General features: G+C 52.2%; 1 protein-coding gene and 1 non-coding gene across 4 annotated transcripts; one reads left to right on the top strand and one right to left on the bottom strand.

Moving 5' to 3' along the window:
* Positions 1–867: 867 nt before the first annotated feature.
* Positions 868–973, bottom strand: LOC128102822 (U6 spliceosomal RNA). The gene has a single exon (XR_008215567.1). It is a non-coding gene; the product is annotated as a U6 spliceosomal RNA (small nuclear RNA).
* A 2154-nt stretch (positions 974–3127) lies between these two features.
* Positions 3128–24104, top strand: Phf19 (PHD finger protein 19). Of its 3 annotated transcripts, XM_052725561.1 has the most exons (15): positions 3128–3234; positions 5443–5634; positions 6047–6128; positions 11346–11441; positions 11831–11931; positions 12423–12571; positions 14492–14587; positions 15273–15341; positions 15465–15585; positions 17134–17201; positions 17688–17849; positions 18388–18475; positions 19210–19295; positions 20566–20661; positions 21735–24104. In XM_052725561.1, the coding sequence occupies exons 2-15, from the start codon at positions 5449–5451 to the stop codon at positions 22075–22077; spliced, it is 1743 nt and encodes a 580-aa protein (XP_052581521.1). In that variant the 5' UTR covers positions 3128–3234; positions 5443–5448; the 3' UTR covers positions 22078–24104. The 3 variants fall into 3 exon arrangements, with proteins under 3 accessions (XP_052581521.1, XP_052581523.1, XP_052581522.1); XM_052725563.1 differs by lacking the exons at positions 15465–15585; positions 18388–18475; positions 19210–19295; positions 20566–20661; positions 21735–24104 and having other exon boundaries at positions 17688–17798; XM_052725562.1 differs by lacking the exons at positions 3128–3234; positions 5443–5634; positions 6047–6128; ... (1 more) ...; positions 11831–11931; positions 12423–12571 and adding an exon at positions 12855–13716.
* Positions 24105–25338: the final 1234 nt, after the last annotated feature.

Below are 25338 nucleotides of genomic sequence, written 5' to 3' on the forward strand. Positions count from 1 at the left end.
AGGAAACAGCACAGGAACAGGAAGAGAGCTGCAGGCTAAGAAGGAGAAAAATAGAGAGGACTATGGCCCAGCTACACAGCTCCATCAAATCCTCAGACTTTCACATATGTGGTCTTTTCTAAGAAAGAAATCTTACAGATCTGATTAAACCTCTCTCTGTGCTTCTTTCTAACCCAGGCCAGTCTCCCCCTGCCCCAAGTCAGGTATCTTTCATTGCCCATGCATGGTTAATACTTCTACTACACTACCTGACTATCGCTAAAACCATGCACACACAGCCTCTAACGTTTAAATGAACAAATGGACATTTTCTATCACATGCAGCATAGCTACCCCCATGCCCATTTATCCCTAGTATGTATGTATGTTAGGGTCCATTGTCTTAGTTTAGTTTCTCTCAGGATATAATTCTATTTTTTGTTTGTTTGTTAGTTTGCTATTACAAGCTGAGTGCCATTAAAGTGAAGGAACCAGCATCTTCAATTCCACTTGCTACTACCCCATCAGCTCTCCCAAGTCTCAGCAATTGACATCCCCATCAGCAGAACCTGAGAGGCCCCTACGCTGCACCCCAACTGCCCCCACTTGCTGAAACAGACAGACGTTAACTCTTTGCTGCACTGGGGATGTGTGATGATGTGGCATGGTCCTTCTCATTTGCATCTCCCACATGGCCGATGAAGGGGAACATCTCTTTGTATTTTTGGCTGTCTTGGCCATTTGGGTTTCCTCTTTGGGGAATGATCTGTTAATAGCTTTTGCCTGGTTTTAAATTTTAAATCAGTTTTATTGAAGGCGTTTCAACATCAACAACTCTTTAAAAAGCAAACAAACAAAAAACAGAATTGCAAAATAGCATTCTTAGGGGAAAACATGGAGTGATTATGAATCTGTATGTCATCCTTGCACAAGGGCCACACTAAGCTTCTCCGTATAATTCCAATTTCAGTATATATGTTACCTAAGCAAGCACTGATCATTTATTGATTGCTTGCTTGACTGATTTTTTTGTTTTTGTTTTTGAGACAGGGTCTCTCTATGTAGCCCTGGCTGTCATGGAACTCTCTCTGTAGACCAGGCTGGGCTCAAACTCACAGAGCTCCATCTTCCTCTGCCTCCTGAGTGTGGGAATTAAAGGTATGCACCACTGTGCCCAGCTCACCGCTCATTTTTTAACCTGGATTTTTACTTTTTCTTTTGTGCCAGTCCATTCGATTCTGCTCTCCTGAAATATGTGCCGCCCTATTTCCACATCCCTACCCGAATGCCAGTCTCTCCATGGAACTCAGCGTCTAAACCACAATGAATCACATGCACCTTTCCTGTGGCATTACAGTGTCCTGCCTTGTAGTATTTCAGCACCTTCTCATTTCTCATTTCACATTTCACAGGATGTTGTAGTTACCAAAGCACCTGCTCCTTCCTGTATTGCCCTTTATCTAGGCAATGGCCCTGTGAGGCAGGGTAGTATTGCCACCACCTTTGAATAGATAAGGATGTGGTATATAAAACTTGGGACGAGCTCACCCACAATCCCTCTGCTCAGAGGCTGGGCTGGCCTGGGAGCAAGAATTCTCCAATTCCACGCCCAGATCTTTTTTTTTTTTTAACATAAATATGTTGTCCCAATACTGACTCCCTCACCAGACTGCAGGCCCTATTTCTCTTAATCACCTGTGTGCTCTAAGCCCCGAGTCGTAGCCCTATGCAAAGGAACAGCGGTGATTACAGATCTTAACAAAGCACACTATTCACCTTCTGCACACCATGCCCATGGGGTGACAGGGTCTTTGCATACAGTGCCCCCTAACCTTCCTCAACAATTGAGGTGACACGCTCAGGGTCTCACATCCAGGGATAGGTGGCGCCAGCCTGTGAGCTGGAGAGACATGCTTCCTCTGCTCTCCCCGCCCCTGGAATTCTAAAGGTGCTACAGGCCAGCCTAGAGGCTCTTGAGAGCATCCTGGACAGGCAGGTCTTATCTGTGGGTGCCTTTCAATTGGCCTTCGTAGACTGGAAGATCCTGTCTGATGGGGCTGCTTCCAACTTCCTTTCCAGGCTTAGCAAAAAGGAGACGGATGCTCAAGAAAACTAGGTTCTGCTGTGGGTCAAAGACCCAGAGTGAGGGCGGTAAGCCCGGAGGGTGGGGGGGAATGAGGAAGGGTGGAAGAGGACTCCTGTATCTCAAGCTGCGGGACGGAGGTAGAAGGCAGACAGGAGCTGTAGGAGCAACGTCCCAAGGAGCAGGGAAGGCTCCAGGAATGACTCACTCCGCAGGGGTGTCTGCAGGCGCCACGCTACAGCAGGTGCAATAGGCAGGCACTCCAGACTGGAGGCAGGAAGGTGGTAAAGGGTGTTAGCTAGCACTCTCTCCAGCCCTGGCGCCAAGAGTGAGTCTGGATGGGCACTGTCTTCTCCCGGAGGGAGACTTTATCTGATTGGAGCCATATCTACAAGATCTGTCCTAAGTTCGCCGTTTACTTCAGTGCTGTTTGTCCACGTGGTGTATGTGACTGTCTCTTTTGCATTGTATCTCTGCAGTGCGTGGGTGGCACGCTCGCGCCGGTCTTGTGGTTACTGTGTCGGGACTCTATGATTGCTGACTTGTGTGCCTTACACGTGGGTTCCGCGGGAGCCCATGCTGAGGGAACAGTGTCATTTTGAGTGTTGTGACTTGTAGATGTGTCCCGTGTCTGGTTCTCTGAGGCGTGCCCTGGTCTCGCGGAGGTGGAGTGGGATGTGGGTGCTCTAAGATCAAGGTGCTGGGCGACCCACCCGGGTCATCCAGGGTCTGGGTGTAGCTATGTGCGTGTGGTGTGCGCACGCCTGCCCTGCCGTGGGTCTGTGCAGCTGCGTTTCCGCGTGTGCCCGCTCGGCTCGCTGCGCGGGGGCGGCCCCGGGAGGCGCTGCGGGGCCCCGCCGGCCACGGGCTCCAATGGCGAAGCCGGTGCGGCCCCTGCTAATTACATAAGCGGGGACGTCAATAATTCGCGGGAAAACGCGAAAAAGATGGCGCCCCGCGCCCGGGGGGCCCCTTCCTGAGCGCACCGGCCCCTCCCTCCCCGCGTCCCCTCCTCCCCGCGGCGCCCCCGCCCCGCCCCGCCCCCGCCGAGACCCCTACCCCGGCCCCACGGGCGGACACTCGGCCGGGCAGCCGCGGGCCGAGTGCACCGCTGCCGCCGATGTGCCTGGTGGCCAGACTCCAAGTGGGACCGGCGGACGCGCTGCCTCGCGGTAAGTCCCGCGCTACCGGCGCCCCGGGAGACTCCGCGTTTCACGCTTCAATCCCTGCACACGACCCCCCTTCTAGAAACCTCTGGCGCTAGGTTGAGTCCTACGATCCCCGGGCGGGAGGTGGAGTCCTGCGGAGCTGCGCGCTTGTGGGTTAGGGAGCGAGATGGAGCCCGAGCGGTACCCTCAGGGCAGCGGGAGTCCCAGCCACATCCCCAGCCCAGGGCAGGGTGTGGGTGACAGGTCTCCGTTTGTGGCCGCGCGTCTTTTCTTTCCCATTTGAAGCTATGGAGGGGAGGATAAGAGGGCATTTGGGATTTTGCTCACGTCCAAAGTCAGGCTGCGACGGGTTGGGAGCGGGGAAAGTTGGCAATTGGAGCAACTGAGGAAAGGAGTGCCTGAGCCGAAGGGGACCCTGCTGCAAGCTGTTCTCCCCCCCGAACACCCTTTTAAAAAGCCAACGGCCGCCCTGGAGAGGCCTCGGCGCATGAATCATCCGCGCTTCCTGCCCCCGCCCGGCCCCGCGCGCCCAGTGCCGCGGATTTGAACTGGACGCCGACGGGAACCCGCAAACAAGCATTTCTGTGGCGACGGGTTTGAATCAGCCAATCACAGCCCGCGGGGGCCCGCTCCAGGAGGATGGAGGCGGGGTGGGGGGGGCCGCTACCCGGGGGCCCAGCCGGGCCTCGGGGGCGCAGCGACCCGGCCTGCCCCCAAAAGCTCAGCGGGGGAGGAAATGTCAGTTTGTGAACCTGCCTAGGCCGGTCCCGCTCCAGGCCCGGAGCAAGCAGGGACCTCGCAGCTCCCCAAGAGCCCCGTGCCAGAGAAGAGGGCAGGAGTCCTGGCTACAGCCCCTACCTGGTGCCTGTGCCTCTGCCCTGGAGTAAAAGACAGGAAGGAGAAGGCAAGGAGGTAGACATCCGACTTGGTCTGGAAAGCCAAGACCCTGACTGTGTTCCATTGCCCCAGGGCCCTCACATACCCACGTGTATTTAGTTTCACATACGGACTGGCACATTGCCATAGACTGTGTCCTTGCAGTCCCTGAAGAGGCACTCACACGCAAACACACCCAGAGCTGTCTTCCTGTCAGCAGGCCGGACACCAGGTGCCCGGCACCTAGGCAGAGGGAGGAAACCAGAGCAGGACCGCCCTATGGTCCTCCCCTATGGTCCTCACACACTGCAACGTAAGGAAGCTGTGTTTGACCCTAGGAGTGTGTGTATGGAGGGGTGTGGTGCCAGGTGAGCCCACAGAGGAGAGAAGGCAATAACGGAACACTGGTGAAGGTTTGGGGAGCCACACGTTCTCTGGGAGATTCAGGTGGGGGAGCAGGGAAGCTGGGGTGACCTGAGGACTCCGCGTTCCAGGTGCCAGGCAGTAGGAAGCATCAGGCTCAGGAAACAGGCATGGAAAAGGTGAATGAATTCATTGATGGAAAAATGAGGGCCGAGCTGGAAGCAGGGCATGCTGGGGGAGAGGGCAGGATGCTCGGCAGGGGTGCTCAGGCCACTGTACCAGGGGCCTCTGTGGCAGCCCACTGGCTGGAGAAGTCTTCCGATGGCCGTGGTGACGCCATTATCAGGAAAACAGAAGCAAAGGCGGCACTTCGATGGGATGGAAGAGGCTGGTATGGGGATGCCTTAGCTCCCTTGAGCCAGTGTACGTGTGGACAAAAGCCTGGGCAGGTTTAAACGCCCTGAACTGGTTTCCGTGAACTCATCAAATAGTTGAGAACAGAAGGGGGTTACAAACGGCTCATGGCCATGTCACACCATTCCCAAGCCACCCCAAGGTTTTTCACAAGTAGGTGGGCTTTCCTCTGAACACATTCAGGGAAGACTTGAAGTGTTTGCTTCCTCAGAGCTGAGCCCAGAGTGTTTGCATACAGAACAAGGCCTCAACCTCCCGGGACAGGTAGTGGGTTCCGATCCGTGGGTGGAGCCTTTGCTCCAGGTATGGTGAGGAGATGCACTCTCTGAGAAGAGGAGCGTGGTGTGGTATAGAGCCAGCTTGACATTATGAGTCATGGCTTGCCTCTGGGTCACCAGCCACTTTCCTTGCCTCTCCTCAGTTTACCTATCTTTAGAATGGGATAATAATATCTCCCTCCCAGAGCTGTTCTGTCAATAAATATATTTGAGAACCTTACAGGATTTCAGGGGCAGGGGACAAGATAAAGTCTTGTTCTTTGTCTCCTGGTGTCCTCAGAAGCTGATGGAGACTCAAGCTTTGGAACCGGGGACTCGGGAAGCTTATAGTGCCACCAGCCACCTCCCTAGCAAGGGGAGCCTGTCGAAGACCAAAAAGAACTTCAAAGACTTGATGTCCAAGCTGACAGAGGGACAGTATGTGCTCTGCCGGTGGACAGATGGGCTGTACTACCTCGGCAAGATCAAGAGGGTGAGTGAGTCTTCCCTGGTCCTTGGGCCCTTGGACTCAGAAACACAGGGTCTTTCTGCTATCCCTTCTTGTTCCCTCATGCCTAGAATTTGAAACTGGAAGGAACCAGAGCCTGGCTTCGCAGGCTCCATCCTCAGGGACAGCATGGCCCAGCATGTTCTCTAGAGAACTTAAGCAAATCACCAGAATGGACAGGACTTGGGTGACGCTCTAGCCTGTTCTTCTGCCCTTAAAAACATTCCCATGGAGTTGTCCCGCTGTCCCTTCCTGATGGCCCTACTCCAAGGTGGGGAGTACAGTGTCCCCCTCCCCTGGCCTGCCTGTCTTCTGAAGCACAAGGCACAGGAATTGAGGAAGATGGAGACCCAGGCCCTTCCTGCTGCTTCTTCATGCTGCCCCTCTCCTGTCTCAGGTCAGCAGTCCTAAGCAAAGCTGCCTCGTGACGTTCGAAGACAATTCCAAATTCTGGGTCCTGTGGAAGGACATACAGCATGGTGAGTGTGCCTCTCCCCAGGTCCACTCTTCCTGCCTTCTGTTTTTTCTTCTCTGTCACCTTTATTCCTGGTAGTCCATGGAGGCCAGGCCTTGGGTACTCATCATGGGCCCACCAGAGATGACGTTCAGATTTCTGCTTGTGTGACATCAGCCCCCTTCCCGAACGCTCATACTTCAGGAGGCAGGCAGGGCAGATGGAGGAGAGGCTCAGGCGTGTGTTAGAACTAAGAGGGCTAGGACTGGGTCTCAGGCCCGCGCTTTGTGTCCTTCCTGAAAGTTGTCTGCTGCTCTCAGTCTCCTAAGGAGGAGGAAGAGGCCAGAGGGGAAGGGGTCAGCTGTTGACATGAACTCTGTTCCTTATCTGCATGTGAAGAAATTGTTGCAGAATCTCTACCCCTGAGGCAAGGAGGTGAGGGTGAGGCACATCCAGGAGAGCATGAAATGGTCATGCCTAGATGGAGCTGGGTCAGCTCTCTGGATGGAAGGGAGCGGGGCTGGGCACCACCCCTGCCTTCAGACAGCTGACACTGTTACAGATACAGCTAGTCAGGATCATTCAGGCTACACAGGACAGATTGGTGTAATCACTAGTCACAATGCCATGTATTTTTATCATGGAACTCCAAACACCAACTCTGACAACTGGCATGAGAGAAGAAACCTATTAAATGTCATTTATCCTTAGCAGAACAGATGTGGCAGATTCTAGGGTCAGACAGCCTCTGGACCATGTTCCAGATTTATCTATTACAGGCTACACAGCCTTGGGCAGTGATGTCACTTTCCTGAGGCCCCATTTCTTCAACTGAAAGGAAGAGACAGTGAAGTCCAGGCTTCACAGGACAGTTGGAAGATTAGATGAGATGGTACATGAGGATGCTCAGCCCAGTGCTACTGCATTGTAGGGAGACAGTTTCTAAGAATCTGCTACTGTGAAGGGTGATTCCAAGAAGGTGGTCAAATGGGCCACAGGACTAAGCCAGTTTGTAGGTCTTTAAAAAAAATTTTTTTCTCCAAAAATCTGTGGCCAGGGGAGACTGGTTCTTTCCTCTAGTCCCTTGCACCCTAAATCTGCTTTCTATGGTTATACTTTAGGAAAAGCATAAAAATCCAGAAGAAAGATATTTTTGGCTGGAGAAATGGCTCAGAGGCTAAGAGCACTGGCTGCTCTTCCAGAGGACCCGGGTTCAATTTCCAGCACCAACATGTCAGCTCACAACTGTCTGCAACTCCAGTTCCAGGAGATCTGACACCTCACACCAATGCACATAAAATAAAGTTAAATAAATTATTTTTAAAAAGAAAGAAAGAGAGAGAGAGAAAGCTATGTCAACCTCACTGGGCTCGGGAAGCATCCCACTGTGTACCAGGCATAGGAACAGGGCACGACAGGTGTGTAGTCAGGAACAGTTTGTCCCATATCCAGCCAACAGGCCAATGACCTCTTGGCATTCCCTAAGATGAGTGCTCAAGGCTGGGCATGATACAGTTATGATGTATCACTTTATTAGGCAACGCGAGGCTGAGACTCAATGTGGGTACTACCATCCTTGGATGTAGAACAAAGCAAGGTCCTTGCCTGGCCATTTAGTCAACAAATACATCTTGAACATAACCTGCCATATATCATATAGGGGCCTGAGAGCACAGAGGAATAATAATACCATTTCTACCTTTACAAAACTTCATCCTGAGGAGAATCAACCAGTTCAAGGCCAGCCTAAGCCACATAGCAAGACTTCGTCTCAACCATTAAAAACAAAACAAGAAAAATTCCTTGCAGCCTTCTGGAGTAACAAAACAGCAACACATCAAAATGTATTGAAGGGTCTGGAGAGATGGCTTAGCGGTTAAGAGTATGTACGGCTCTTGCAGTGGACTTGAGTTTGGTTCCCAGCACCCACATCTGGTGGCTCACAACCATCTGTAAGTCCATCTCAGGGAATCTGATGTCCTCTGACCGCCTGTGCAGACCCACAGACACACATGTACCCATAACTAGAAATTTAAAAATCATTTCACTTCTTGCCTCTTGCTCCTCTCTGGCCTCCTCTTTCCTCTCTTGCTTCTCTTGTCTTTCTTGTTCCTTGCCTCTGTTCTGTCTGTCCGTCTGTCCACCTGCCTCTCTCATGTCCCCACTCCAGTGCAGTCTTTCACTCTTTCACTCCCTCCCCTCCTCCACCAATAAACCTCTTGCACTAAAAAAAAATAAAATAGCCGGGCGGTGGTGGCGCACGCCTTTAATCCCAGCACTCGGGAGGCAGAGCCAGGCGGATCTCTGTGAGTTCGAGGCCACCCTGGACTACCAAGTGAGTTCCAGGAAAGGCGCAAAGCTACACAGAGAAACCCTGTCTCGAAAAACCAAAAAAAATAAATAAATAAAATAAAATAAATCATGTTCAAATGTATTTAAGGAGAGTGTGGGAAGGTGGTCAGTCAGGGAAGTACTTAGCTTGCTAGCACAAGCACCCAGATTTGATCTCCAGAACCCACGTAAGAAAGTGGGCATGGGGGCTGGAGTGAAAGCTCAGAGGTTAAGAGCCCTGGCTGTTCTTCCAGAGGACCCACATGGGCGGCTCCCAGACATCTGTAAGTGCAGTTCTGTGTGATCCACCAGCCTCTTCTGACCTTCACAGGCACCAGGCCCACGAGTGCATCCATGCAGACAAAACCCATACTCATCAAAACCAATCTTATCTTTCAAAGAATGCTGGCACAGTGGTTCACACATGTAATCCCAACGCTGGGGGTGAAGACAGGCAGATCCTGGAGCTCACTGGTCAGTCAGCCTAGTCAGCAAACCCTAGATCTCAGTGAGACACCTCATCTCAAAAAGACAAAAAGAGACAGCAGTGGTGGTAGTGCACGCCTTTAATCCCGGCACTCGGGAGGCAGAGGGAGGCAGATCTCTGTGAGTTCGAGGCCAGCCTTGTCTACAAAGCTAGTTCAGGACATCCAGGGCTACACAGAGAAACCGTGTCTTAAAAAAGACAAGATGGTGGCCCTGAGCACTGTGCATCTGCCCACATGAACCTGCACACTTGTATATATACTGAAAAGTTGTATTTGTGGGCAGGGGATGGAAGTAGCTCTGGTTTTGCCTAGAATGTGCAAAGTCTTAGTTTTCTACCTAGCACCATTGGACCCCTCAAAAGGAAAAAAAAAAATACATTTAACAGAACCACGCAAATACTTCAGATATAAAAATATATTTATTCTTTAACAAGAGAAGACAAACATGACAAAAAAGACTGAGGAGGACCCAGCAATGGAAATCCGTTCTATAACTATTAGGGGTTGGGATTTACTTAAGTGGTAGAGTGTGCCCAGCACACACAGTCCCTGGGCCAGAACCCCAGCTCCAAAATAAACTAAGAGTAAACAAACTAACTTGCTCACTATGTCCGGACTTTGGGTCTTGATTCAAAACACAAAATTGTAATGACCTTTTAATTTGTTAGACATTTGGAAATAAAAGTAACTTTAGGTAAAATAAAGGCTATGCAGTAGGTATAAAGAGAGCTCTGGCCAGGCGGTGGTGGCGCACGCCTTTAGTCCCAGCACTCGGGAGGCAGAGGCAGGTGGATCTTTGTGAGTTCGAGGCCAGCCTGGTCTACAGAGCAAGATCCAGGAAAGGCGCAAAGCTACACAGAGAAACCCTGTCTCAAAAAACCAGAGAGAGCGAGAGAGAGAGAGAGAGAGAGAGAGAGAGAGAGAGAGAGAGAGAGAGAGAGAGAGAGAGAGAGAGAGAGAGAGAGAGCTCTGATCTGAAATAGTTACAGAAAAACAGATGGGTGTCTGGGTCTTGATTTGAAATAACAGGTGGAGATGTGGGTGAGAATATAGTTTAAACAGGATTTTCTGTGAGTTCACAATTGATGGGAGCATTACATTATTATCCCATAATAAGTGTTTTAAATGTCATTTGACATAAAAGATGTTTAACAAGTTAGAGTAGGTAGGAGAGGGAGCCAGATGTGATCAAAGAGAAAAGGATAGCTGTGAGACTGCTGTGGGTTTGAACCCCACTCTCCTGCTTGATATCTAAGCAAGGACCATAACTGCTTGAGCCTCAGTTTCCTCATCTTTGGAACATGTGTCAGCAGACACCTCTGAAAGGCTGTGAAGGTTCAGAGAGGCAACTTTGGGGGCCTGTTGGGGAGCCCAGTGCACAGCCGAAGCTCGGTTCCTGCTCTGTGGCTTTTATTATTACTGCTCTAATAACTAAGCAAAGGCCTAGTCAGTTTTGCACATGTGCAGTATGCACTCCTGTAGCTCTCCTCAACCCTCCCTGCTCTCCCTCCTACCCCATCGCCTCTTCCCTCCTCTCTACCTGCCCCTTTCCCAGATGCAGATTGGTTGTGCGACCCATTTGCTTTTATCAGGGTCATCTCTGTGACTACTGTATTGGGACTACCCACTGGAACCCAGGGGGTCCTCAGTGGGTACAATAACTGAAGGCAATAACTCCCTGTCCCCCCAAAATGTATCAATAGGAAATGGTTCAGATTGAGGGATAGGGCTCCTGTGCCCCCCTCCATCAGTATCTGGTGTTGATGGGCCCATTCATGGGCAGACCCAATGTAATCATCTGCAGATATTAGGATCATGATTGCACCAGATGGTGGTGGTGCACACCTTTGATCTCAGCACTTGGGAGGCAAGCAGATCTCTGTGAGGTTGAGGCCAACCTGGTCTATATAGTGAGTTCCAGGACAGCTAGGGCTACACAAAGAAACCTGGTCTCAGGAAAAAAGAAAAAAGAAAAAGAGAAGAGTTCACAATTGCAGTGGCCATGCCATGCTTTAATAGCAGTTCACAGCCCTTATTTCTGCCTTCCAGCTCTTACGTTTTTTTCTGGCCCCTCTTCCAAAATGTTCCATGAGCTGTGGAGGGTATGGTATAGATGTCTCCCTTAGAGCTGAGTCCTCAATGGTCACTTATTCTCAGCATTTTGTACAGCTGTTTCTCTGCCGTTCACAGGAAGCAGACACCTCTCTGGTTAAGGCTGAGTAGTAGTTGTCAATGAGTATAATGGATATTTAGAAGGCAGTTCAATGCTGTGTCAATTTGGCTAAACAACAGAATTAAGTTTCCAAGTAGGGGGGCCTATGAGCTCCCTGCCAGTTCTGCGTACAGATCCCCTCCTAGTCTGTGATTGTGACTTCTTCTTGATCATGTGAGCTGGACCCGAGTTGAGAGAACTTCTTTTTCAGCTGGTGTTCCAGGAGAGGAGCCCAAGTGTGACATCTGCCTGGGGAAGACGTCGGGGCCCATGAATGAGATCCTCATCTGTGGGAAGTGTGGCCTGGGTGAGTGGGTGAACAGGGAAGGCTGTGGGTCCCTTCCCCACTCTCTTGCTGAGGTCCCACCTGGCTTCCAGTTTCTCCTTCTGTCACTGAGAGTGCCTCCTGCCTTGGGGAAAGTTGACAAAGAACAATGGGATATCCAGCTGGGGCCCTCCTAGGCAGAAGAAACGAGTGGAGAAGAGAGGCAGGCGCTGAAGCCTGTCCTTGGTTCCTCTTGAAGTGGCCAATACTGTCTTTTAGTCTCTCGCTGGGTAGCACCAGCCAGTATCCCGGAAGCTGCCGGCAGTGCTCCCTAGAGCTTGCCATAGCTCTGCTAGCCTGGATGCCCTTGGCCAGCTAGCCTTGGCCACTGCCCCCTTGTGAGCAACTCACCATCCCCTCCTCTGCTCTAGGTTACCACCAACAATGCCACATCCCCATTGCCGGCAGTGCCACCCGGCCCCTCCTCACTCCTTGGTTCTGCCGACGCTGCATCTTCGCACTGGCTGTGAGGGTGAGTGCGCCCCTTTCCCCAGTCCCTGCCTTCCTGTCTCCCAACTGGGCAGACAAGAACCTCCCTAGACTCAGGCCCGAGCCCCATCACTGATCCTGTACTCAAGGCAGAAGGACTCCACGTGGGCTTTGGAGACACAGGATGCTCTGCCACCTACTAGCTCTCTGTCCTAGACCAGATTTCAGAGCCTCTCTAAACCCGTTTCCCCAACCATAAAATGGGCACCCAATAAAGGGTGATTTGCTATTAAAAGACAACTTCATGTACATGTCCTTTCCACGCGGTTAATTATTGTCTGTGTTGTACTTACTACGACTGATGCTAATAATATCTTTGAGGGAGACAGAGGATGGGTTTAGGATTGGTGAGAAAAACGCCTTGCTTTTCTGACGCTCATAAAATGCCTGGGTCTCCCCTACCTTGGCAGCATTTCTCGTGGTAGCTGTGTGCTAACAGGTGTGGTTGGTGACCTGGGCCCTATTTCCCCCTAGAAAGGCGGCGCGCTGAAGAAAGGCGCCATCGCCAGGACGCTGCAGGCAGTGAAGATGGTGCTGTCCTACCAGCCCGAGGAGCTCGAGTGGGACTCGCCCCATCGCACCAACCAGCAGCAATGCTACTGCTACTGCGGCGGACCCGGAGAGTAAGGCCGCAGGGCGGGGCACGTGCGGGAGTCCCGGGCTGCAGGGTCGGGGGACCCGCGCGCCGCCCGAGTGACTGCCCGACCTCGGGGCGGGGCCTGAGTGACAGCCCGAGGGGCGGGGCCTGAGTGTCTGGAGGGGCGGAGCTGGGGTGACAGCCTCGGGGCGGGGCCTTGGTGTCAGGCTGTGGAGACGAGACCTACAGTGACGTGACAGCTAGGGGGCGGGGCCTGAGTGTCCGGCCGCGGAGGTGGATCTTGAAGGGGCGGACCCAGAGAGTCAGCTCAGTGGCCAGGTCTTAGGGAGACGGGCCTGGAGTGACAGTCGCGGGGGCGGGGCCTAGGTGTCAGGCCGTGGAGGCGGGATCTGGAGGGACGGATCCACGATGTCATTTTAGGGAGAGCAGATTCTAATGTTGGCTGTGTCACTCTGTAGGGATGGGGCTTCGGGAGAGAGTGGTCGGTAGGGAACAGGCTTCGAGGGGCGGTCCAGCGGGTCGGATGGCAGCGATAAGCCAAGTCCGGACCAAGGGGAGCCAAGAGAGTCACCTAGGGGCCTTAAGGGGTGGGCCCTGGAAGTAACCTGAGTGAGAACCTGTCCAGACGGTAGTGGAGAGTAGAAGGCAAAGTGCTTTTCTTGGAGCCACCTGAGAAAGGAACAAGGACCTTAAAGGGGGGAAAAATGGCTTAAAAAAAAAGTAGCTAAGAGTCTAGGCCTGACAGAGATGTCCATAACTGCGGGGTGTTTACCCACCAACCCCACAGTTCCGCAGTTTTCTTGAGTGCGAGCAGCAGGAAATATTAGAAGGATTTAGATTGTGGAGATGAACAGATAGAAAATAAAGGATAGCCTCCAGAGGACCTGGAACCTATTCCAATGGGCCCTGACTGTCTCTGCCCCAGGGTATTTATAGAGACACCAAGGGGTGGAGCAAAAGACCTTCTCCCCCAGCACAGCCAAGTGCAGACCATCTCAGACACCTGCACTCAGGCCCGTGGTCCTAATCATCCTCTATGCGGACCTGCTGGGTAAAGCCATAAGGAACCTGAAAACGGGCTCCCACACATAACCTGTCACAGCACCATGCCAGCTGTGCCTTCCTCGATTCTCAATTTGCTGGTGTTTCCTTGTGTGATTGTGAGCACAGGTAACTACATCAAGGCTCACACGAGCTGGGGATTGCTAATCTGCTGCTGGTGGTAGTGGTAGTGTACCCTGACTTCCTGGAGACCTCCCACAGGGCAGGGGTCTGTGCTAGAGTCATGGAGGACAATCTTGCCTTCTATGGGGCCAGAGTCTGGTCTTGCTTGCCCCCCTGAGCCTCCATGGACAATTGAACCTGCTCCTTTGGGCCGTCTACAATAGAGGCAGGGTCTCTACCCTCTGTAGAAGCACGCTGTCTTCTTCCTGCCCTGAGTCTGAGAGCCAGTTCTGATTGTCTGGAGGTTACCTTAAAGCCTAGCTGGGCTCTGACTCCTGCATTTGAACAGCTTCATCTCTCAAATGGGCTTCGTTACCTTAATCACCCGTGAGCTTCCCAGTGTGCTGGGAGGCCTAATGAATGACAGCAGGAAAACAGTACACAGAACCCTAGGTGGCACTAGTAATCTGTGCTTCTCAATGTTTAGTGGGGCAGTTGTTTTAAAAAATAAATGCACTCCCAAAAGGCTCCTTTGAAAAACTCAGATCTGAAGCTGACCAAGGAATCCTCATCAACCCTGTTTGTTGAGGCTGGGACCAGGGGTGCCTTTTCCTTCTACTTAGATGCAAGGGCCAATGAGGCAGCATAGCGCTGGCTTCCAGGTGCTTGGTAACTGTGGCCGCAGTCCTCTCCCCCTCCTTGTAGTGGCAGGTGAGTCTGTGTTGGGGAAGTGGCTGAGCGTGACTGTGATGTGGCTGACCTGGCCCTTCTGTGTCTCCAGGTGGTACCTGCGGATGCTGCAGTGTTACCGGTGTAGGCAGTGGTTCCATGAGGCTTGCACACAGTGCCTCAGTGAGCCTATGGTGTTTGGAGACCGGTAGGTGTCGGGGGTGTTGGGGGCAAGGGGTGACAACAGCAGCCTTCTCCAATTAGCTGCCAGATTCCATGCAAAGGAAGTCTGTCATAGTCTATGCTTGTCCAAGACAGCTCAAGATAAAAGGCTATGCCAGGCCAGGAGATGATAGAGGAACATGCTACATGCCTAGCTGCCACTGATTTGTGGGGGACCTTAAGCAAATCCCTGCCTTCACTAAGCTCTGGTCTGTACAGATGTCTCAGGAAGGAGAGATGATAGTCTCTACCTTAGCCTTGCCAGAAGTTACCATAGCAGCCCTGAGGGAGAGAGATGGCTTCTATTAGTAGGGCTAAGCTGATAGAAGGCATTCTATATGCCAAATCAGGTCAGATATTATGCTTTTTAAAATCTTGGCTGGAGGCTAACAAGTAAGTGAGAGAGAGAGAGAGAGAGAGAGAGAGAGAGAGAGAGAGAGAGAGAAGAGACAGTGGTGACCACTCCAGCCCAATCTCTCCACGAGGGCAGTGATATTTGGAGAGGGGTCAGGGACAAAGACATATTCCTTGGTCCCTATCCCCTCCACTGCTCAGAGGCTGATAGCCCAGGAGCGGATGTTGACCATGGGAAATCAGGTGGGAGTGAGAGGGATGGCCTAGACTGAGGGTTAGGTGCCCTCCCGTCACAGCCCCTTCTGGCTTACCCACAGGTTCTACCTGTTCTTCTGCTCCGTGTGTAACCAAGGCCCAGAGTATATCGAGAGGCTGCCCCTGCGCTGGTGAGAGGGTGGGACCTGTGCCTACCACTCCTCCCTTGCCCCCTGCCCCCTGCTCCCTGCCCCCTACCCCCTGCCCCCTGCCCTCTACCCTGCCCCTCACCTGGCCCTTGCCTTCTCACCCAGGGTGGACATAGTTCACCTGGCCCTCTATAACCTGGGAGTACAGAGCAAGAAGAAGTACTTTGACTTTGAGGAGATTCTGTCCTTTGTCAATCAGCACTGGGAGCTCCTGCAGCTTGGCAAGGTGTGTAAGGCCCAGAGGTCCCTGTACAGGACCCCTGAGTGCAGAGCTAGCATATCGATGTCTGAGCTCTCATCCTTGAGCTGCACTTCATCAGTCTGAGCCTGTGCGTGCTGGGGAAGGGGCTTTGGCCTCCAGTTTGGGCAGTGGTCTGTTGAGGCCTCACTAACTCAGCTTCAGGGAGCCGAGGCATTGTGCCAAGTGTGGCCGGAGTGGGACTCTCTGCTAAGGTATTTGGCCTGCACCAGGTTTCCTGGTGAGGCTGGAAAATGGCAGTATTTTGTCTTCTGCTGATCTTGTTGTGCACTGCGTTTCCAAGGGCCTTGGTGCCCATAACTAAGAGACTTTGACACTGTCAGAGCTGGAGAGCAAACTAACCATTTCCGTGGGGCTATGTAGACATGCCCTATCGACACCCTCAGAGTCCTCTTTACTACTGCAGAAAGATAAAGTCGGTATTTTTTAGATTTATTTAATGTGAATGAGTGTTTGCTCATGTGCATGTCCATGCACCACATGTGTGCCTGGTGACTGCAGATGCCATAAGATGGTGTTGGGTCCACTGCAACTGGAGTTTCCCCTATGATAGTGGTGGAAATCCAACCCCAGGTCCTCTGCAAAAACAGTTGCTCCTAACCACCTCTCTAGCCCCTAGAGTATTCTTTTAATAACTTTTCTGGCTTATAAAAAGTCATGCATGGGACTAGAGAGATGAGTCAGCGGTTAAGAGCATGTGCACTGCCTTTGCAAGGACCCAGGTTCCATTCCCACCCGTGCATGGCAGCTCACAACTGTCTGTAACTCCAGGTCCAGGGGTCCAGCACCCTCTTCTGACCTCCATGGCCACTACACACACAGTGCACATACACACATGCAAGTAAACACTCATAAAATAAAAATAAATAGGTTTTTAAAAAAATAATACATGTTTCTAATAGAAAGAAAAGTTTAAATCATCAAAACAGAAGTATACTTTTAGAAGATCCATATTTTCACTACTCAGAAATAACTAGAAATAAAGTGTGGATATGTCCTGCCCTCCCACTTTTTTATGGTTTACATGAAACAGTATATGCTATTTTAGATCATCTCTTTTCAGATAGTGTTATGCTGTTCCAGATTATTGGTGTTTTCATAACCTTTTAAATGGCTGCACTGATGGCCTCCCTGGTTGGGCATGTTTTTTGTGTGTGAAATTTCCTTCGTGTCCCATATTCTGTCTGTATCATAGATCCCATAGGGTGACATTCCTGATGGTTTTTAAAGCAGCGCTGGGGATGAACCCAGGGCCTTGTGCATGATAGGCAAACAGTCTCCACTGGGCCACAGCCCTGTAAAGCTCCTGAAGCATGGGGGCCAGAGTTTTCCTCTATATTACAGCTGGGAAAAATGAGCTCAGAGAGGTAAAGATTGTAAGTCAGAGGTTCTCACCTGGAGGACGCTGGAGCCTCAGATGACAGCGGTGGGCGGGGTTGGGGGCGGGGCCAGGCTAGTACCTCCTCAGATGCCCCATGCGGAGAGCTGACTGTCCTGCTGGTCTGCTTCCCTCAGCTCAGCAGCACCCCTGTGACAGATCGAGGACCGCTTCTCCTCAATGCTCTCAACAGTTACAAAAGCCGGTGAGTGCAGGGAGGGAGGGAGAGCTGCGATCCTGACAGGTGGGGTCTCAGTCTAAAGGCTCCTCCCACCGTGTATCCTCTGCTCCAGCTGTGCTCCCTTCCTCGCTCCTCTTCCTCTTCCCACTCTCCCTCCTACCCACTGGTTGGTTGGTTTGTTGGTTTTTGTGACAGGGTCCCACTCTGGCCCAGGCTCAAACTCTTGATCTCCCTGCCTCAGCCCCCTAAGTGCTGAATTTACAAGCCCGCACCACCACATCCGGTGTACCCAGCTCTTGGTTCCTGTCCTTCTCTCTGCCTCTTGTTTCCCAACTTCATTCATTTTTTTCATCAGCGGGAATACATGCAGGAGGAGGAGGCACTGGCCACATTCCCAGCTGGGGACTGGATGCATTCTGGGGGTTGAGAGGCTAAATGGCCTTGGTGGTTACCAGCTCCTATCTCTGGAGGGTCAGCTGATAGCCCGGGGCTCTTTCCTGCCCACCCCAGGTTCCTGTGTGGCAAGGAGATTAAGAAGAAGAAGTGCATCTTCCGGCTGCGCGTCCGCGTCCCACCCACCCCTCCAGGAAAGCTGCTCCCCGATAGGGGGCTGATGCCAAGTGAGAGAGGGTCCTCTGAGCTGCTTCGTAAGAGAGGAAAGAGCAAGCCCGGGTCAGTGCTGGTGGAGGACTGTGGCTACAGCCAGCTGGGGTTCTCCTGCAGGTGGGAGAAGGCTGTGCAATGGGCCCAGGCAGTGTGGCGGCACCACTATAAGCCTGGGGTCCCTAGACTCAGCAGGGCCCAGCTATAGGTGCCCTGGGAGAGCTAGTGAGAATCTCGTAGGCCCCTCACTTCCTAGCTCCAGGGAAGCCTCTTCCTGGGACCCAGCCCTGCTGCATTAGGACGGCAGAGAAGGGACTCAGAAGAGTGTGGTATGCCCTGGTTCTCCTGACTGGGCACAGCCTCCTCTCTGGGGACTGGGGCAGGAGGAAGCTTTCCTTTTGCCGCTTTCTAAAGCCGCTCCACAGATTCACTGCCCCGGAGGATGCCCTCCTCCCAGGCTCCCTCTGCCCTGCCGGAACCCTTCTGACCCCACACTGGCCACTGCCCCCGCACTCCTGAGGCCTCGCACTCGGGGCCTCTCCCTCGGGGCCTCTCCCTGGCCCCCCAACTCTGACTAGGCCGTCCTCTCCCTCTTCTGTCTCCACAGCTTGTCGCCCCATGAATCCCAGCAGCAGAAAAGGCGAGTTTATAGAAGAAAGAGAGCAAAGTTTTTGCTGGAAGATGCTATTCCCAGTGTTAGTCTCCGGTTTTCTTCTTCTCCAGTTCCACGTGCAGGGACAGCATACATTAGGGGGTCCTGTACAGAAGATAATGTCCTGTCCCCAGACCCGAGGGATGCCCCAGTATAGTACTTTCAATTAACAGAAACAAGGAAGGGCTGCGCACCCTAAGACCACTGTTCTCTGCCCCAGGTTCTCCTGAGACCACAGGGGTGGGGCAGGGGTAGATAACATCCTGGTCCCAGTCTGGGACAACAGGTTGTGTGGAGGCAGCAGCTTTGTAGATGACGCACTTCAAGGCAGTGCTGAGCCGGGCCTGGAACCATCTCAGCACATTGCCTTGCTTTGATTAGCCTCACTGAAACTCTCCTTGTGGGTGACAGTGTTAACTGCCTCAGCACTCCAGCACTTTACAGTTTGCAGTACACTTTCCCAACAGCACTGAGTCCTAACCATGCTTCCCGGGACTTCTGGGGAAGGCGGGCTCTGAAGTTTGCAGTGGAGGTAACCCAGAGAGGCGGATGGAAGTCATCCAGGTGGTCGGAGAAGCAGTCAGGACTAGAAACCAGGGTGACTTGGCTCTCTGGTCACAGATTATAGTCAAGAGGAAGTGGCAGGTTTTACCCAAAGGGTGAGCAGCCCTAGCTGAATAGCAGGCACCCCATATAACCCTCAGCTGGGGAAAAGGCTGCTTAGGGAGCACTGGGTCTGTCGTCCCATGACTGATCCTGTCTCCTTTATGTCTACAGAGTGACTTCACCTCAGCCTGGAGCACCAACCACCACCTGGCCAGTATATTTGACCTCACCCTGGATGAAATGCAGAGTTTAAAGAGGTACCTGCTACTCTAGAGCCAACGAGGGCAAGGCTGTACTCCTCAGCATGAAAGAGGCACACTTCCTGAGGGTGTAGACACTCTTCACGGGCCTTCTGAAACTCCAGTTCAAAGGTCCAGTATGCACAGGGCTGCCCAGGAATCTGTTGTACACAACTTTCAGCACAGTGCCCTCTGCCTTCCAAAGCAGTGGTCCAGGCCTTGCCTGCTATCCTTCCTCTCTACCCCTTTCCTGCCTCCCAGCTTAGACTGGAGATGCGCTGGCTGCCCTCTTACTGCTTCACCTGTGATTATACTGAGGCCTCTACCTGCAAATACTGTGCCCCGCCCATCCAAAAACTCAGGATGTTGCTTCCTCCAGGAAGCCCTCACTGGCCCTCCCAGGCTGTGTCGGAAGCCTGCTTAGAGCTCATAGCACCCATATTTGGATAATTTAAGGGCAAGAATTTCATCTTTTACCACTTAACTTCCAAAATCACTGAAGACCATGTTGCACTGTTCTTTGGTCGTGGAGCAGGAAGAGGGGATTGAGGGACAGATAAGCACTCTGGTCCATGTTTACCAGTTCTGACTATGCAGTGTTAGCCAAATTCCTTAACCCCAACCTCATTTTCCTCAAGTACTTTGGATCTGTGAAACTTTGCACAAGTGCCAGATGGCTCATGTACCATGTCACCAGTGTGTGTGTCCATCCCCAGGGGAGGGTGATGGACCGTGTCACCAGTGTGTGTGTCCATCCCCAGGGGAGGGTGATGGACCATGTCACCAGTGTGTCCATCCCCAGGGGAGGGTGATGGACCATGTCACCAGTGTGTGTGTCCATCACCAGGAGAGGGTGATGGACCATGTCACCAGTGTGTCCATCCCCAGGGGAGGGTGATAGACCGTGTCACCAGTGTGTGTGTCCATCCCCAGGGGAGGGTGATAGACCATGTCACCAGTGTGTCCATCCCCAGGGGAGGGTGATAGACCATGTCACCAGTGTGTCCATCCCCAGGGGAGGGTGATAGACCATGTCACCAGTGTGTCCATCACTAGCGGCAGTTGGTCAGGGAAAGTTTTTTTGACTCCCACCTTTGAAGACTGAATGGGTGGGAATAAGCCAGGAAGGTCTGGGTCAGGAGCCTGGCAGCAGGAAGAAGGTGGCCCCTGCTGGACAGAGGATTCCTGTCAGACACAGGAGGGGAGGGGCTCCAAGGGACCCTGGGGGCCAGGGAGGTAGGTGTTGCTGAGCCGGGCCAGCAGCAGGCTTGTCTTCTCTCCCTCTCAGTGCCGGCTCAGGCCAGATCCTCTTCTCAGATGTGGACTCCACCGACGCTGCCAGCACCTCCGGCTCGGCCTCCACCAGCCTCTCCTATGACTCCAGGTGAGCTTCCTGAAGGCCTACTGTGGAGCTTTGCCAGGGACAGCAGTCCCCAGTCCATCTACTTCCCACTGCTGGATGAAGACTTATTCTGAGAAGTCGGGGAGGGGTGCTGGTCTTCTGTGATTGAATCTGCTCTGGACCCTCTTTTCCAAGTCACCAGGGTGGAAGGTAGCTTGGGACATTCTTTGCCTGCAATCCAATTCTGGGGCTGTTTGAACAGAGTCCTTTTCATTCTGGGCATCTTGGCCTCTGTGCGCTATAACTGTGTCTGGGTCTCAGACCACGGGGCTCCTGTTCTCAGCTCCTGGATGTCTGATTTGTATTTCAGGGTCTCTAAGAGGAAAATTTATTTTAAGCATAGTAGAGGGGCAGACTATAAGGGGAAGCAAAAGACCCTGGGGGTCTGGCCAAGGGTATAGCCTGCTTTACTGCTGGGCATGGCCCCCTCTGCACTCGGGCTCCTCCATCTTGCAGGGTGTGTGGGACTTTGTGGAAACCCTTCCCTGCTTTCACATGTCTCTGGCTGTGTGTCTTTCTCTGCTGATGCCTCTGTAGCTTTAGTTTGGGTTCTAAGGGTTAAACCTGAGCTTCATGCACACTGGAGAAGCACTCTGTCACTGAGCTATACACCCCGAGTCTTCCTGTTTCTTTGGTTTCTCATTAGTGCAGACACTAGTTCTTCACATGGCAGATACATCTCCCCATCCATTCATGTGCAGCTTGTCTCATGCCTGTTTTCCTAACACCCTTCCTATGTGGTACAAGGTCCTTCAGTTCCTGTCCCAGACAGCCTAAACAAGGGACTGTGGGACTTCAAAACATACAAGAGTGACCCACCCTTCCAGATACAAAGAACATGTTTCAAAGTTGAACATAACCAGGTTTGAATCCTGGCCTTGGTCCTCCCCCAGCTGATTTCTTCTCTGGAGCCTCAGTTTCCCTATTACAGGACTACTGTAAAGTTCCAGCAAGACAATCCCCGCCCAGGGTCCGGCACTGTGCCTAAGAGTAGACTCTCAGGTTGAGGAACCCAATGATGGTTTCAACCCATCCCTCTTCCCCTCCTGATACAGATGGACAGTAGGCAGCCGCAAGAGGAAGTTGGCAGTCAAGACGTACATGCCCCTGAGGGCAAAGCGTCAGGCAGCTGACCTGGATGGACGCTGCCCCTCAGACAGTAGTGCGGAGGGAGCTCTGGGCCCAGAGCAGCCAGACAAAGGCATTGACAGCCACACGTTGGAAAGCATCAGTGAAGACGACTCCTCCTTGTCCCACCTCAAGTCATCTATCACCAACTACTTCGGCGCAGCTGGGAGGCTGGCCTGTGGGGAGAAGTATCAAGTGCTGGCTCGGAGGGTCACACCAGAGGGCAAGGTTCAGTACCTGTTGGAATGGGAAGGGACTACCCCTTACTGATTACCCCTCAGGGGCTGCCTAGATCCCTAGAAACCAAAGGAGGGACAGAAGAAGCCACCAGCTCCCTGTTTTCTCCAGGCTGGGTGGTGGAGGGCAGCAGGACAGAAACAGAGCCATAAGGGCCTAGCTGTAGCCCCCGCATGCTGCCCGCCAGGCCAAGGCCTGGGTGCTGCTGTCCCGGTTGCCTGTGTCTCTAAGAGCCCGCTGACTCTTCTCATTGTCTGTACACTCCATACCCCTCAAACTGTTTATTGGTTCCTCTGGTTCCAAGGAACCCTGGCTGTGACCCTTCATGGTCCTGAGGCCTGACCTGTTTTTCACGATCCCCAACTCGCCACCCTTTACCTCACCCCTTTTGGGTGTTTGGTGTGGTCAGACATCTTCCATGTGCACGTGTGCATCTGCCCCTCACTGGATAGCCTTCACTGGGTTGTCACTGGGACCACACTGAGAGAAGGGAAGTCCTGAGGTCTTCCACTTTCTCACCAGTACCCCTAACGCCAGGAAGGTTGGGAGGGTATCTGAGAGCGTTTAGAGTGCCTGGGACCCAGAGCCTGGGGAGTGATGAGCTGGGTCTCTGCTGAAGGGACCAGCAGCAGGGTCCTTTATTGAGGCTCAGAGGGGAGACTATAGGAGTCAGCTCTTAGGGTCCCAGTAATACTCCTTCACTGTTATGGAGTGGAGCCTGGCCTTGCTGCATAGAGGTGTTCTTAGATCTCAGAGGAAATGATGGGAGCCAAGCCAGGTTGGATTAAATCCCAGACTCATCACACAGTCCAACACCACACCACTGTGCGCATAGACACACACAGTCACACATCCCCATTACCTCCAGACACTCTGGCTCCTGTCCTTGGCCTCTTCTAGGGATACATGCTGCAATTAAATGTGAAAACCAAACTCCTGCCCCCTCTGACCTGTAAACCAGCCTTGACCCCACAAAGAAGCACAAAAGATTCCCCTCTCCTACATAGCACCTGCCTCGCCCTGGAACTGACAATCACTTTGGGGACAGGCTGGGTTTTTTCAAGGGCCTGAATCATTCGTTCCCTTCAGAAAGGAAGCCTTTGTCATTGATGGTATAAGCAGAATTCTTAGAAGGGACAAACATCCCCATCTGGAGGGAAACCAAAATTAGGAGGTGGGCAAGGAGCCCTTATTTTGCCTGCAGAAATATTAGAAACTGACTCACTTGGTTGGAAAGTGGAAAGAAGTGCCTTTGGGCTGGGAGGCGGGGGGCACCAGATTGGGACCAGCCTCACTAACTGCTGCTGTGGCTTCCAGCTGGGCAGGGTTCTGCAGACTGCCAGCTGGAAGGTGAAGATGAACAGTATGGGGACATCAGACCTCTATCAGAGGGGCTGATATTTCCACGACTAGGCCTGACCCCGCCACACCTGCCTGTGAGCATTCAGGGCGTCCCAGAAGTAAGGTTAGATGGCCCTTGCCTTAAGTCCGCAAGTGTAGTGCCTTGCAAAGGGACATCGCCTCTCACTGTGGACACAGCCACCCATTTCCCTCTGCTTCCCTGTCTTGTCTGAGGCAAGGATGAGCAGATGGGCACTGGTCCCAGTTCTCAGTCTCACAGCTGCTGTCACTGAGGTCCCCAAGTGGGGCCAGGTAGAAGAGTTGTGAAGCCAACTCCCAAGCCAGCAGGAGTGTGGGAACTGGGCTCAGACTTGTGGCTTCCGGTTGGCTTCAGTGAGCATGCCAACCTCCAACATCTGCTTTCTAGGCTGCTGGGAAAGCCAGAGAGCAAGATTGGCCATTGTATATCTGCCCTTCCCTGCTGGGCCTGAGGAGCACGCAGGGGGAGTGGGGTGCTTGTCCCATTGGGAAAGCGAGCACAAGGCCGACCAGGTCACCCGACTCCTCACACCAGCATTTCCCTCCCACAAGATAATGGCTGCATTACTGCCAACTGACAGTATAACCCTGTGCACCTTTGAAAAGATTTTGGTTTTGAATTGCTGCTTTTAATAATATTTGTTATATTAAAGTTATAATTGTGTCTGGTTTATAGTGTAGACATGTCCTTGGAAAAGCCTGCATGTTCTGTTCTTGGCTTCCTGGAGGCCAGACTGGGGATGGTGAGGCCAGCCCTCTGGCCACCCAGCCACCCCTGCATTCTCTGTACACACACTCCCAGCAGGGTTCCCACCCTTATTGCCTGCAAGAATAGGAATTGAAGTAACAGCAAACATTTATCCTTAGGATTTAGGAATAAACCAGGCACAGTGGTGCACGCGCTTGGGAGGCAGAGACAAGGTCTACAAAACGAGTTCCAGGACAGCCAGGGCTGTTACACTGAAATACCCTGTCTTGAAAAACCAAAAGAGAGACAGACAGAGAAAAGAAAAAAGAAAGAAAGGATTTAGGAATAAATTAGAATTCTCAGAAATTCCCCAAATCATGTTGGTCTTAAAATATTTTGTCCTTCATATTCCTTTCCTCATTATATTTACCTGAAAATTGTTGAGTAATGAGGCATATTAAGCCTTTTTGTTAGTACTCCTAATAAAGAACTGTTGCCTGGAGGGTACCAGGGCACATCATTTGGATAGCATTCTAATGTCACAGCATTTGGGTGTATGAACTGAACAGCACAGAAGATAACCGTGTGTCTGAATTCCACCCTCAGTGGTCCTTTTGCTTCCAAAGTTTATTTCTTGGAACAATATTCTCAGAGTTTGTATAAAGCACACACTGTGTATATAAAATTATTTGTAAAGAAAACCCACCGATAGCAGCAGACTGGCTGCCATGGCAACGACCCCAAACAAGGCCCGTAGCTTGGATGTCGGTGGCCTCTCCTTACCGTCCTGGTTAGGCTCCCGCTTCCGCTCAGCACTTGGATGTTACCTGCTTTTGTTCTCTACTTGATGAAAGTGGTTTGGTTTCGTTTTCTGTTTTGTTTTTGTTTGTTTGTTTTGTTTTTGAGAAAGGGTCTCCCTAGTAGCTGGCCTTGAACTCAGGGTTGTTCTGCCTCAACCTCCCAAGGGCTGGGATTATTGGCTCTGCCATCACATCCAGATGAAGGGATTCTTTTGACAGAGGTGTCTGTGTCCTCATAAGATTTAGCTGTTAGAAGGTAGATATGTTTTTCCTCATTTCCACAGTTGCATTTTTAGAGACTCTGGGAATCCTGAGAGCTGCTGGAAGGGACTTCCCACATGGAGACACTAGTCTAGGGCCAGCCTGCCTTCAACAGCCTCATTTGGGGATGACAGTGTAGGATGGTGGTGGGTCATTAAATTGCTC

Source organism: Peromyscus californicus, unplaced genomic scaffold (genome assembly GCF_007827085.1).
Source record: "Peromyscus californicus insignis strain IS unplaced genomic scaffold, ASM782708v3 Scaffold_7__1_contigs__length_154581171, whole genome shotgun sequence".
Lineage (NCBI taxonomy): Eukaryota > Metazoa > Chordata > Mammalia > Rodentia > Cricetidae > Peromyscus > Peromyscus californicus.